Here is a 13,084-nt window from a genome sequence, read left to right on the forward strand (position 1 = left end):
ATGTAAATGATTGTCTTTAGTTTCTATAATTGTTCATAACTTTTTAATGAGGCTATGTACTTACAAAAACAACAGATATATACTATATTCTTTACAAAATATTAATAATAATGTAGACACATCTGAGTGAGCATCTCACTTCTCAACAAATGCACAGAGAATATTGTTTATTTGGCATCATAATTTGTAGTTTTATTAGAATAATACATTGTACAGACTTTACAAACTCAAGAAGGCCACTCTTAAAACTGTCTTTAAAAAACAAAAATAAACATGCTATTACAAACATGAATAAGGGCTCTTCATAAAGACTTGGTAGGGCGTATTACAATGTAAGGACACACGTTCTGTACTGTCTCTGATGGCTTTATCGGACAGCGTTGAACCCATAGTAGCTTGTGCTTGTGCTGAACGCTCACTGTGCCGACTCCATCCTCCTCTGAACTGCGGAGCAGAGAGAAGGAAACATTCAGAAAGACTCGCAATAAAGAGAAATTCACCTCAAAGTTACAAGCTTAGAATCACTGACTATTATGAGAAAAAGAACAAAAACTAAACTGAAACTAGAAATATGCACTTCAATAAAAAACGAAAATGAAACCGAGTTACTCAATCAATGGATGGATGGTAATGAAATGAATCAATGATGGATGGTTTGATTGATAATCTGGCAAGCTTGACCTGGAAGATGTCACAACAAACTGCACGATTAGACAGGAAGGGGCGTTTGATTGACATGTCCAACAACCAACCAGTTTCAACACTTTACACATAAATCTGGTACATCAACATAACCAACATAATAAACCAGCTGTAGCAAGGTGGTGCTTCTGTGTCTGAAATATTTGGATTTTTATTAACATTTTAAAATGTTATTAAGGTTTGTTCAAATCCCTAACGCCAAGATAATGTCGTCACGAAATTGGAATTTCTAAATTCCATACAATACCTTGAAAAATAACAATATTAAGTTACGTTTTTAATTCAATGGGGGAAAATTGCCACAACATTAAGAGCATAACATTTCAACAAAATCATTTTCTTACCAACAGACATTTTATTGTCTAAGATTCGTCAGACCCGATAGCTATGAGGCTGATTCAATAATAATAATAATGTTTTTAATATCTATTTTACATATTTTTAACATTTATGTTTTACAGTGCAGCTGTATTACTATGTGTATTTGTATATATGTATATATACACATACAGTACCGGTCAAAAGTTTGGAAGCATTACTATTGTTTAAGTTTTTTGAAAGAAGTCTCTTCTGCTCATTAAGCCTGCATTTCTTTGATCAAAAATACAGACAAAAACAGTAAAATTGTGAAATATTATTACAATTTAAAATAATGGTTTCTATTTTAATTATGTATGATAATGATAATATATGATGCAAAGCTGAATTTTCAGCATCATTACTCCAGTATTCAGTGTCACATGATCCAATATATATAACAATCATAAATCTTTAATATCACTTTTTATCAATTTAACACATCCTTACTGAATAAAAGTATTAATTTCTTTAAAAAAAAAAGAAAAATGCAAAAAATCCAGAAATATTTTATTGTAAACAGGAGATAAAGATAACAAACGCTTCGGCTCACTGACACGGACGAAGGCAAAGAGCCGAAACGTTTGTTATCTTTATCTCCTGTTAACAATAAAATATTTCTAGAGTGCAGACCTTTTTTTGCATTTTCGGATTGATACGTACATTGGTCTCAGCACCTAATTAGCTGGGAGAGCGCAGTGAGGGTTTTGCGGTAGTGCATATAGTTACAAAAGATTCCTATTTTAAATAAATGCTGTTCTTTAACTTTTTATTCATCAAAGCATCCTGAAAAAAGTATCACAGCCTTCACAGGTTATAAAAAAAATATTAAGCAGCGCCCTTATATTATATATATATGTGTGTGTGTGTGTTATTTCTAAGAAACGAATGTATTAATATTGTAATACAACTGCAAAATAAAAAGTGAATATTTCATAATAAGTATATTCATTATTTTACTCTACACAGCATTAGCGAAATTATAATAATTATGTCTAAACATCTTCACTTGCGGGAGTTAAAACCTTAAGCTTTTATTTTGGCAGAAAACTGCAGGGAAGCCATTTAAGTTTCTGTCACAACAAACGTTTCTCATAACAAATCTAGTGAAAAGCTGTAATCATCAAAAAAAAAAAAAGTATATTTTTGACAACACTACTCCAAGTATGAGCAATAGTGATGCTTGCCTTAAGCCGGGGACACTCTTCACGACTGTACGGCCGATTATGAATGTCATTTGATACTTACGACTGACTGATCATGCCCAAACGGGGCGAGTCGCGTTCAGTCGGTGTTCACAGTTGGTGTTTAAAATCTGCTGCGGTCGTTGGAAACAGTCTGTAAGTGTGTTTAATGTTTCAGCTAGTCGTTAAGTGTGTCCCCGGCATTAGAAACATTTAGAAAATAACAACAGGGCTAAAAGAAGAGCGTAAAGAAACCTGTGTCAGAGACTGTGAGTCGACTCAGCTCTCTGTCCAGCTCCTCATCTGTGATGCCCAGGCTGGAGTCAGGCACGCAGGGCAGAGACTGGAGGAAATCCGCATCCGGGACACCCGTTTTCCTGGGAGGAGAGAGAGGGTGCGTGGGCACCACTGGGAGCACGTCCTTATCTAGGATAGTGTTCTCCAATAATGACTTCAGCTCCTCCTCCAACTCCTCTGAATCCTCACCTATGAGAACATGAGGAATTATGTACTCTTTTAGCCAACTTTATGGTAAAGACACTCAGTCCAGTCGGTATTGTCATTGATGAATGAATAGTAGAAGCATGTATGGGAGAAATGCCAATCATAGCAAAACACTAGGGTCGGGTATCATTTGAATTTTAACGATTCCGTTTCATATCGATTCCAAATTTCGATTCCAATAAGGTAAACAAAATTCCTTAGATATCATTCACATTTAGTGTTATTGCAAAACATTTAATTGTAGCTAAATATCATAAACAAAAAACAAGAGGCTAAAGAACACTTACGCAAGGAACTAGCCTAACTAATATATAACATTAAGAATATAGTTACAAAAGTAATTCAGTCAAGAACGAGTGAATTTTCTTTTTTCTTTTGTTGTTTGATTAGTGTTATTATAGAGACGGCAGCAGGAATGTTAAGAGTTGCACAGATCCAATATATCATATAAACACACGCCTGCAGCACAGAAAACAGCGCGCACTTGAGTGGTTTAAAATCACATTAAAATCACATTTCCTGTACACACGTTTTGGATGTGTGTGCGGCACATAAAGCAGCACACAGCGCTTGAATTTCATATTGAAATGCTCACAAAGGAATCTATAAGGGGAATCTAAGTTTTTATTTTATAACAAGTATCCGATTCCTATGGAAGCTTGTTTCCGCCACAGAATGAAAAATAAAAAAGGTAATTCTGACTTTTTTTCTCACAATTGCGAGTTTACATCTCACAATTCTGACTTTATTTCTCAGAATTGCGAGATATAAAGTCAGAATTGCGAGATATAAAGTCAGAATTGCGTGATATAAAATCGAAGTTGCGTGTTATAAAGTCAGAATTGCGAGATATAAAGTCAGAATTGCGAGATATAAAGTCAGAATTGCGTGATATAAAATCGCAGTTGCGTGTTGTAAAGTCAGAATTGCGAGATATAAAGTCAGAATTGCGAGATATAAAGTCAGAATTGCGTGATATAAAATCGCAGTTGCGTGTTATAAAGTCAGAATTGCGAGATATAAAGTCAGAATTGCGAGATATAAAGTCAGAATTGCGAGATATAAAGTCAGAATTGCGTGATATAAAATCGCAGTTGCGTGTTGTAAAGTCAGAATTGATTGATATAAAGTCGCAATTGCGTGTTATAAAGTCAGAATTGCGAGATATAAAGTCAAAATTGCGTGTTTTAAAGTCAGAATTGTGAGATATAAACTATTCTGAGGGGGAAAAAGTTAGTCTTTTTCCCCCCTTAGAATTGGCCTGATAACTCGCAATTGCGAGTTTATATCTCATAATTCTGAGAAAAGATGTCAGAATTTCGAGATATAAAGTCGCAATTATGTGTTATAAAGTTATAAAGTCGCAATTCTGTCTTTTTTTCTCGCAATTGCGACTTTATTTCTCAGAATTCTGACTTCATATCTCGCAATTGTGAGATAAAAAGTCGCAATTATTTGTATTTATTTTTTTATTCAGTGGCGGAAACAAGCTTCCATAGATTCCTGACCTCAAGTATTTGATTCCAGAATTGGAATCGCTTTTCGATTCCCAACCCTACTCCACACGCAGAAACGCTCTCATTGTCTGCAGAAAGGGCTGATATTCAGAATACACCTGGCCCTTTTTAGCTTTAAATGTATGTGTTAGCACAGTGAAATACATAAAGTGAAACTTGAATACCAGAATCCAGCACCCCACCGGCAAGAGTCTGGTTGACTTCATCCTGAGTGTCGCATAACTGTGCAAAAAGCATAAATGCAAAATAAAGACCTTCATTCAAAATATCTATAACTATATTCAAACTACCATAGCATAAACCATGCATTTGTCACACGTCACCTCTTGTATCTGATCCACCAGGTTCTCCGCTCGCTCCACAGTCACACCCTTCAGAGAGATTCTCAGAGCCGCCACCCCTGCCTGGTACGCCTGCATCACCTGCACACACACCAGGACACTTCGTCAACACGAGCGGAATCAACATGGTGACGTTTGTGGTGTGCATCAACAACAAAACGATTTACATATTCCTTAAAGAAAATGCATGCTAGGTGGTTGTGAACAAGTTGAATTTATCCACAAATGTGTCTACAAAAAGTGTGAATCGAGTCTTCAAACCAATAAGCTGTTATTTTTTCCTGTGGAGCAAAAGCAAAAGTAGATAATCTGAAGAAAGCACACGCAGCTCTTTTCCATACAATGATGGTTCATACGACATGTGAGCTTTATTTCAAGGGGAAGATTTTGAAAGAATAACTAAAATTTCAATTGGTTCCTAACACAAAGATTGGAATAGAGTTCGCTCGACAACTTTTATGGGGTTTTTGTTGTCCACTTGACAGTCACAGTCATGTTATGGAAAAGAAGAACATTCTTTAAAGTTTCTGCTTTTGTGGCAAACAGAGTTTGAGTGAATAATGACTTTAAGCCATTTAAAGTAGATTACCATATTTTCCAGAAAGTAATTAGCACGTGACTTTAAGTCGCACCAGGTCAAAATTGCATTATTGAGGAAAATAAAACGATAAGTTGCTTCGGTGTACAGGTCACATTTTATTATTGCATAAAAATATTAAAGTGCCCCTATTATGCTATTTTAAAGGTTCCTCCAAAACAAGAGTCTCCTACAACAGGTTTACATGCATCCAAGGTCAAAAACGCTTTAGTTTTCTCATAATATCCATCGCACATCACCTACTTTCTCAAAGAGTTTGAAAACGGTTCATTCGAAGATTCTCTAAACCCTCCTTTCTGAGAGCCTGCTCTGCTCTGATTGGTCAGATGGCCCAGTCTTTTGGTCTACCGCTTACAGCGCGTGTCGGAAACCAAGCGACTATTGGCATATCTGTATTTCAGCTCTTGAGGCTTCATTAGCACTATAAACAGTAACGATGGCGCCGGTTTTACAGTATAAATTCCAGCGCGAGTCTCATCCTTTGGAAGTGCATCAAAGTAGATTTGCTTTCGCAGCAGAAAACAGCGTCTTCTCGACATCAACAACACGAACCAAACTCTTCCGGTCTCAACTACAACTACTGTGTCTGAGGGGAAAAGTAGACGTTGTTCACAAGCAGCCAATGAAGACCAGAGACTGGCATTATGCAAATTTGTTACATTGTTATGTAGACTTGTAACAGGAAGTGAGACTGGAATTACCGACGACTCGTTTCAGGCGGTTCAGAATCAATTCTTTCATTAAGGAGACAATAATTTTATTTGACGTCCACTTTGATCTTTAAAAGACCTTAGCAGACCTTTTACAAACAGCATGAAATACGATATTCAAAAAAGCATTATAGAGGCACTTTGAATAACAAACATTATAAACACTACAAACGTGATTACAGAGTGCAATACAGAGTTGGCTGGTAGGAGTGTGTGTTGGCCAACAGCATGTGCTGTCACTCACACCAGACTGTGTCATCTGTGTATGTGTGCGTCTCACCAGACGGTCGGTTTGAGAGTTTGCTATTCTGTCCAGGATCCCCTTCACTGTCTCGAGCTGAGCAAACAGACGATCCGCTTTCTTCTCCACACGCTTGCTTCCACGTAAACACCTCAGGGCCTGTGGCAGGACAAAGTGGGAATTCATTAAAACACTTTTCTTGCCTATTACAGTAAAAGGGCGTTAAACACAAAAAGGGTCAAACAAAGTGTGCTTATACCTGTGATTTCTTCCCCTCTTTAAGCAGTGATTTTGCCTGCTGCTTACACCTGCGAGTTAGACAACACATACAGCAGTTTAGCCACTGTAATTACCCATCATGCCACAGAAACGGCACCGGACCGAAATAACAGCTGCGTCCGAAAGCTTAGGCATCTAACTTCAAGTAATGATGACTTTGCGCATGAAGGCACCTCACGCAACACAAGACTTCTGAGGCCGCATAATGATTTAAAGGGATAGTTCACCCAAAAATGAAAATTATGCCATAATAAGTTACTCTCCCTCAAGCCATCCTAGGTGTATATGACTTTCTTCTTTCAGCCGAACACAATCAGAGTTATATTAAAAAATATCCTTGCTCTTCCAAGGTTGATAATGGCAGTGAATGGTGCCACAGATTTTGAAGCCCAAAAAAAGCGTATTCCATCCATCATAAAAGTAATCCATCCGGCTCCAGGGGTTAATAAAGATCTTCTGAAGTGAAGCCAAGCGCTTTTGAAAGAAAAATATCCATGTTAAAAACTTTATGACCCGACTTAGGACGTAGCTCCTCTTCTCTTATTTTGAAATCATCCAACATTTCACTTTAAAAATTCTCGTTTTAGACTTAATTCGTGACCGGTGATTTGTTTTGCTCTATCCACTGCGCTTCCGCGTTCACCAATACGTCAGAGGTCACTCTTCATGCGTCGGGTCAGAGGTCACTCTTCATGCGTCGAGTCAGAGGTCACTCGTCAGGTGTTGGGTCAGAGGTCACTCGTCAGGTGTCGGGTCAGAGGTCACTCTTCATGCGTCGGGTCAGAGGTCACTCTTCATGCGTCGGGTCAGAGGTCACTCTTCATGCGTCGAGTCAGAGGTCACTCTTCATGCGTCGGGTCAGAGGTCACTCTTCATGCGTCGGGTCAGAGGTCACTCTTCATGCGTCGGGTCAGAGGTCACTCTTCATGGGTCGGGTCAGAGGTCACTCTTCATGCGTCGGGTCAGAGGTCACTCTTCATGCGTCGAGTCAGAGGTCACTCGTCAGGTGTTGGGTCAGAGGTCACTCGTCAGGTGTCGGGTCAGAGGTCACTCTTCATGCGTCGGGTCAGAGGTCACTCTTCATGCGTCGGGTCAGAGGTCACTCTTCATGCGTCGAGTCAGAGGTCACTCTTCATGCGTCGGGTCAGAGGTCACTCTTCATGCGTCGGGTCAGAGGTCACTCTTCATGCGTCGAGTCAGAGGTCACTCTTCATGGGTCGGGTCAGAGGTCACTCTTCATGCGTCAGGTCAGAGGTCACTCTTACGCCAGAACTCGACTCGCGTACGGCCGTTAGCAGAAGCCAGTGATTATAGTTTATAAAGTCATAAATATGGATATTTTTCTCACAAAAACACATGGCTTCGCTTCAGAAGGCCTTTATTAACACCATGCCGTATGGATTACTTTTGTGATGGATGGATGTGCTTTTTTGGCTTCAAAAACTCAGCACTATTCAATGCCATTATAAAGCTTGGAAAAGCCAGGATATTTTCTATTGTGTTCGGCTGAAAAAAGAAAGTCATATACATCTAGAATGGCTTGAGGGTGAGTAAATCATAAGGATCATTTTCATTTTTGGGTGAACTATCCCTTTAATGATCTACAAGAAAATAGAGAGAGCTTTAGTGATAAACTAAGCGAATATTTCATTACTAAAATACCAATTTCTTCAATTTCTACAGACAGTGTGATTTCAGCAATCCTATAAGATCTTTACAAATCACACTGTACGACATGGATCAAATAAACTAAAAAAAACACGCATTGAAGTAAGCCACACGTAAGCTACGACGCAAGTTCGTATAGAAGAATAAAACATCATCAGCATGAGCTAGTGGTGAACAAACTGAGGAAGATGATTCGCACTTTGGCAAATGTGGTTTTATGTGCGCTGAAAACAAAAAAGAGGAGCAAGTGAAAGAGGAGAATATGGATGTGGCGAGGGAGAAGAGGCCAACTTGCCAAATGTAGCTTGAGATAGTTTTAAGTTTTAGTGCCATGTCGCGTTGATCAATACGCCATGTTTCATTTTTATTGGCTAGTCAGTAGACATAGGTCGTAGCAGCAAACACACTGAGATGATCATGCTGAGCTTCTGACATTGTCCAAAAAATGATCGCAGGCTGTCTTTGAACCTCTCTCACTGCAAGACATAGGACCACCGTTTAGGAGCCACGGAAATCGCCACGATTGGTCATCTTCCGTCTAGGACAGACCAAGTTCCTACAATGTCAAAGGTCAAACTGACCACCAACCTCAACTTTCAGACGCCATGTTTTTTTGGCTAAACTGTCACCAAATCAAACGCGCAGGATTTTGGAACATCATATGCAGTGAAGGATACGTCTGTGCCGTGCAAATCAATCAAATGAAGGCATCTCAGACAGTACACGGGCTGTGACACGATCACAGGATTCAGACGTGCCTTGTTCCCTCTCTACCTCAGCGTTCTTTAGCTTTCGGACGCAGCTGCCAATGACAATACAGTTTGTATGAACTGGCTCACTTTTCTGCCTCCAGTCCCAGCACCTCCACCCTCTCCTCCAGAAGCTTCTCGCTGCGCTGGAGCTGATAGATGCCCAGGTCCACCTCGCTGACCGGAGACACACGGCCCTGTCCTGCCTGACTGAATTTCACCAGCTATACAGAGACAAGATCAAAAGGTCAATCAGAACGGAGCAAACTGAACCCAAACATGTGCTAAAAGATACTAATCCAATAATCGGAGCCCTTCAGCGACACAGATTTGAGAGAAATGTTGGAACATTATTCTATGTCTATTGTCTATGCTTAGAGTTCTCAACAAGACTGCATTTATTTAATCAAAACAGTAATATTGTGACATACTATTGCAATTTGAAATAACCATTTTCTATTAGAAACACATTTTGATCAAAGCTAAAATTACAGCATCATTACTCCAGTCTTCAGTGTCACATGATCCTTCAGAAATCATTTTAATTTGATGATTTGATGCTCAAGAAACGTATTTCTTATTATCAATGTTGAAAACATTTTTTTGGGTGGAAACCATAAGACATTATTTTTCCAGGATTCTAAAGAACATTGTAATTTTTACTGTCACTTCTGATTAATTTACTGTGTTTTTGCTGAATTTTTGTTAGAAAAAAGAGAAGAAAAAAAATCTTACTGAGCTCAAACGTTTGAACGGCGGTATATTAAGGACTCGCTGAAAATGGTTAACCTGCATTAGTATCTACAGAACGTTCAAAATACATCCACTTTCTATCCTAATGTGTTTGCGAGTACATCAGGTTTCGCTCTTGTACTCAAACCCACCTTCTCTCCTTCGTGGAGTGAGACGGTGACATGTTTCTCTCTCTGGAGCTGTAGCAGAGCCATGCAGAGCGAGCTTTCATCGGGACAGATGTGAGAGGAGAGCGCACGCAGCTCTGGGAACGACAGCAGAGAGCGCACTGCTAAAGGAGAACCTCGATATGCCGCCAAAAGCGCCGCAGCCTTTTCCTGCAAGAGAACAAATCTTGACCGATAACTACATGCGAATAAGACACAGAGGGAGCTTTTTTTATTTATTGCAAATTATAAATAAAAAAAGAAAATTAAAGTCAACACTGAGATTACAGCTCCAAACATGTATTTATAAATAGCGAAACGTCTTCATCAGGCACAATAACCTTATTATGCAACTCTTTTTGCCAATTTGGGTGCACTCCTTTTTTTTGTATTTTTGATCATTGCAAATTAGATCATCATAAAAATTAAAGCTGCAGTAGGGAGTTTTGAGAAAACGTTGACTTAGCCTGAAAATTTGAACAAGCACAACTTCCAGGTCCCACCCCCTTGCTCTCTGCTGCGCTACAGCCCTCCCTCCACAGCTCGTCCTCCACAGCGGAGCCTGTCGTGAACGCGCAGGCTAGTAAACAGGGCCCCCGATAACAGCGGATAAAAAGTTATATGGCACATTCACTAATAGGGACTAAACGTCAACAATATGCTTTACATTGACTATGGCCTGCCCATACTTTGACTACAAACTTGGTCCTCAAATCATTATGTATTTTCCAATAGCCTACATGTAACTTTATAACGTTGCACTCTTTCTATAAGTTATAAATAGCTAGTAAGATAACGTTAATATAACGGTAACTAACGTTACAGTATGTAAGTAATTATTCTAGCGATACACTCCCCTAAAGGATTATTAGGAACACCATACTAATACTGTGTTTGACCCCCTTTCGCCTTCAGAACTGCCTTAATTCTACGTGGCATTGATTCAACAAGGTACTGAAAGCATTCTTTAGAAATGTTGGCCCATATTGATAGGATAGCATCTTGCAGTTGATGGAGATTTGTGGGATGCACATCCAGGGCACGAAGCTCCCGTTCCACCACATCCCAAAGATGCTCTATTGGGTTGAGATCTGGTGACTGTGGGGGCCATTTTAGTACAGTGAACTCATTGTCATGTTCAAGAAACTAATTTGAAATGATTCGAGCTTTGTGACATGGTGCATTATCCTGCTGGAAGTAGCCATCAGAGGATGGGTACATGGTGGCCACAAAGGGATGGACATGGTCAGAAACAATGCTCAGGTAGGCCGTGGCATTTAAACGATGCCCTATTGGCACTAAGGGGCCTAAAGTGTGCCAAGAAAACATCCCCCACACCATTACACCACCACCACCAGCCTGCACAGTGGTAACAAGGCATGATGGATCCATGTTCTCATTCTGTTTACGCCAAATTCTGACTCTACCATCTGAATGTCTCAACAGAAATCGAGGCTCATCAGACCAGGCAACATTTTTCCAGTCTTCAACTGTCCAATTTTGGTGAGCTCTTGCAAATTGTAGCCTCTTTTTCCTATTTGTAGTGGAGATGAGTGGTACCCAGTGGGGTCTTCTGCTGTTATAGCCCATCCGCCTCAAGGTTGTGCGTGTTGTGGCTTCACAAATGCTTTGCTGCATACCTCGGTTGTAACGAGTGGTTATTTCAGTCAAAGTTGCTCTTCTATCAGCTTGAATCAGTCAGCCCATTCTCCTCTGACCTCTAGCATCAACAAGGCATTTTCGCCCACAGGACTGCCGCATACTGGATGTTTTTCCCTTTTCACACCATTCTTTGTAAACCCTAGAAATGGTTGTGTGTGAAAATCCCAGTAACTGAGCAGATTGTGAAATACCCAGACCGGCCCGTCTGGCACCAACAACCATGCCACGCTCAAAATTGCTTAAATCACCTTTCTTTCCCATTCTGACATTCAGTTTGGAGTTCAGGAGATTGTCTTGACCAGGATCACACCCCTAAATGCATTGAAGCAACTGCCATGTGATTGGTTGATTAGATAATTGCATTAATGAGAAATTGAACCTAATTCAGTTCCTAATAATCCTTTAGGTGAGTGTATAATGCTAGATAAGGTGTGCTAGTACATTATTTCAGCAACATGACAAGCCAGTGAATTAGCAGGTTTCAATTGTTGCTTAGCAGAGTGCGTGACATTTTATCTACATGTTATGCGGCTAGAGTTTTGACACCGAGTCAATGGGCTCTGTGTAATTCTTTCTTTTTCGCTTGTTTATCGTCATCAGTCTTTTTCCTTTTACCTCTTTGTTTTATGAGCAGGTGTCACTCGAGAATTGGCAGTTTAGGTTGTTTCTCCGTCATAAGCACAGCTGCACCACGCCGGCAATCTTGAGTTTGAATGACGCATCGCGCTGTGCAAGAGAGGGGTGTGATCAGCGCGTACACGAGCGTGATTGACACTGCTAAGACATTCCTCCTGGCTCTGATTGGTTGTTTCTGACCGGGAGCGTGTATTTCTGCAAATGGCAATAGGACCACTGGGAGGAGCCAGAAGAGCTTGATTTTTTTTTCACAGATTATCCGTCTCATTTTCTACTGTCAGGATAAATTGACAGTTTTAACAAATATGTAAAAATTATTTTTTACAAAAGTTACCTACAGCAGCTTTAAGAGTTAAAAATAGGATATTTTCAGAATGTCTTCGTATTCATTATGTTCCCCAATATGGACAGCAGCACTTGAGCTGCGTATTGCAGTATATGTATATGTTTAGTGAAAAGGGCACTGCAAATTACACTACAGTAGTTATGTTCGCATTCAAAGTTGCAAATTTAACTTATGTGCAAAAATTGGAATATTGGATCAAACATTTGCGAATAAACCAGCGTTTCCATTTTAATTTCCCGCATCATTACGCCAGTCTTGAGTGTCACATGATCCTTCAGAAATCATTCTAATATGATGATTTGATGCTCAAGAAACAGGCCCAAGGCCCTTGCACACTTTTTCGTATGCGTTTTTTCGTATTCGTGATTCGGTGGCTCTGAATTGTCAAAACCCCATTCAAACTGCTTGCTACGGATGCGCAAAACGCAGAAAATCGAAGCCGATCCAATTTTTTTTAATGACGGACGAAAGTTTCGGAGGCAGTATGCAAATTATTGACATAACGTGAGGTCGTATTTATTTTTTAACGTGCGAAAATTTCGGACTCAGTGTGCAAGGGCCTTTACAATGTAAAAAAAATGACTGTCACTTTTGATAAATTAAATGTCCTTGCTGAAAAAGTGTTAAAAAAAAACTTACTGACCCCAAACTTTTGACCTATAGCATATAAATGCAAATGGGTAAAGACTTT

At 39.6% G+C, this 13,084-nt stretch overlaps 1 protein-coding gene across 1 annotated transcript in view; it reads right to left on the minus strand.

Annotated features, from left to right (window-relative positions):
* Positions 1–163: 163 nt before the first annotated feature.
* Positions 164–13,084, minus strand: part of chmp7 (charged multivesicular body protein 7) — a 21,396-nt gene continuing 8,475 nt past the window's right edge. The window contains exons 4-11 of the mRNA XM_056246891.1: positions 9,735–9,920; positions 8,941–9,074; positions 6,414–6,462; positions 6,194–6,313; positions 4,588–4,686; positions 4,429–4,486; positions 2,499–2,729; positions 164–444 (exon numbers count right to left, since the gene is read on the minus strand). Coding sequence (XP_056102866.1) covers positions 416–444; positions 2,499–2,729; positions 4,429–4,486; positions 4,588–4,686; positions 6,194–6,313; positions 6,414–6,462; positions 8,941–9,074; positions 9,735–9,920 — 906 coding nt within the window. The 3' untranslated portion in view covers positions 164–415. The remainder of the gene's footprint in view (positions 445–2,498; positions 2,730–4,428; positions 4,487–4,587; positions 4,687–6,193; positions 6,314–6,413; positions 6,463–8,940; positions 9,075–9,734; positions 9,921–13,084) is intronic.

Source organism: Rhinichthys klamathensis, unplaced genomic scaffold, assembly GCF_029890125.1.
Source record: "Rhinichthys klamathensis goyatoka isolate OS25496 unplaced genomic scaffold, OSU_Roscu_1.1 h1tg000040l_1, whole genome shotgun sequence".
NCBI lineage: Eukaryota > Metazoa > Chordata > Actinopteri > Cypriniformes > Leuciscidae > Rhinichthys > Rhinichthys klamathensis.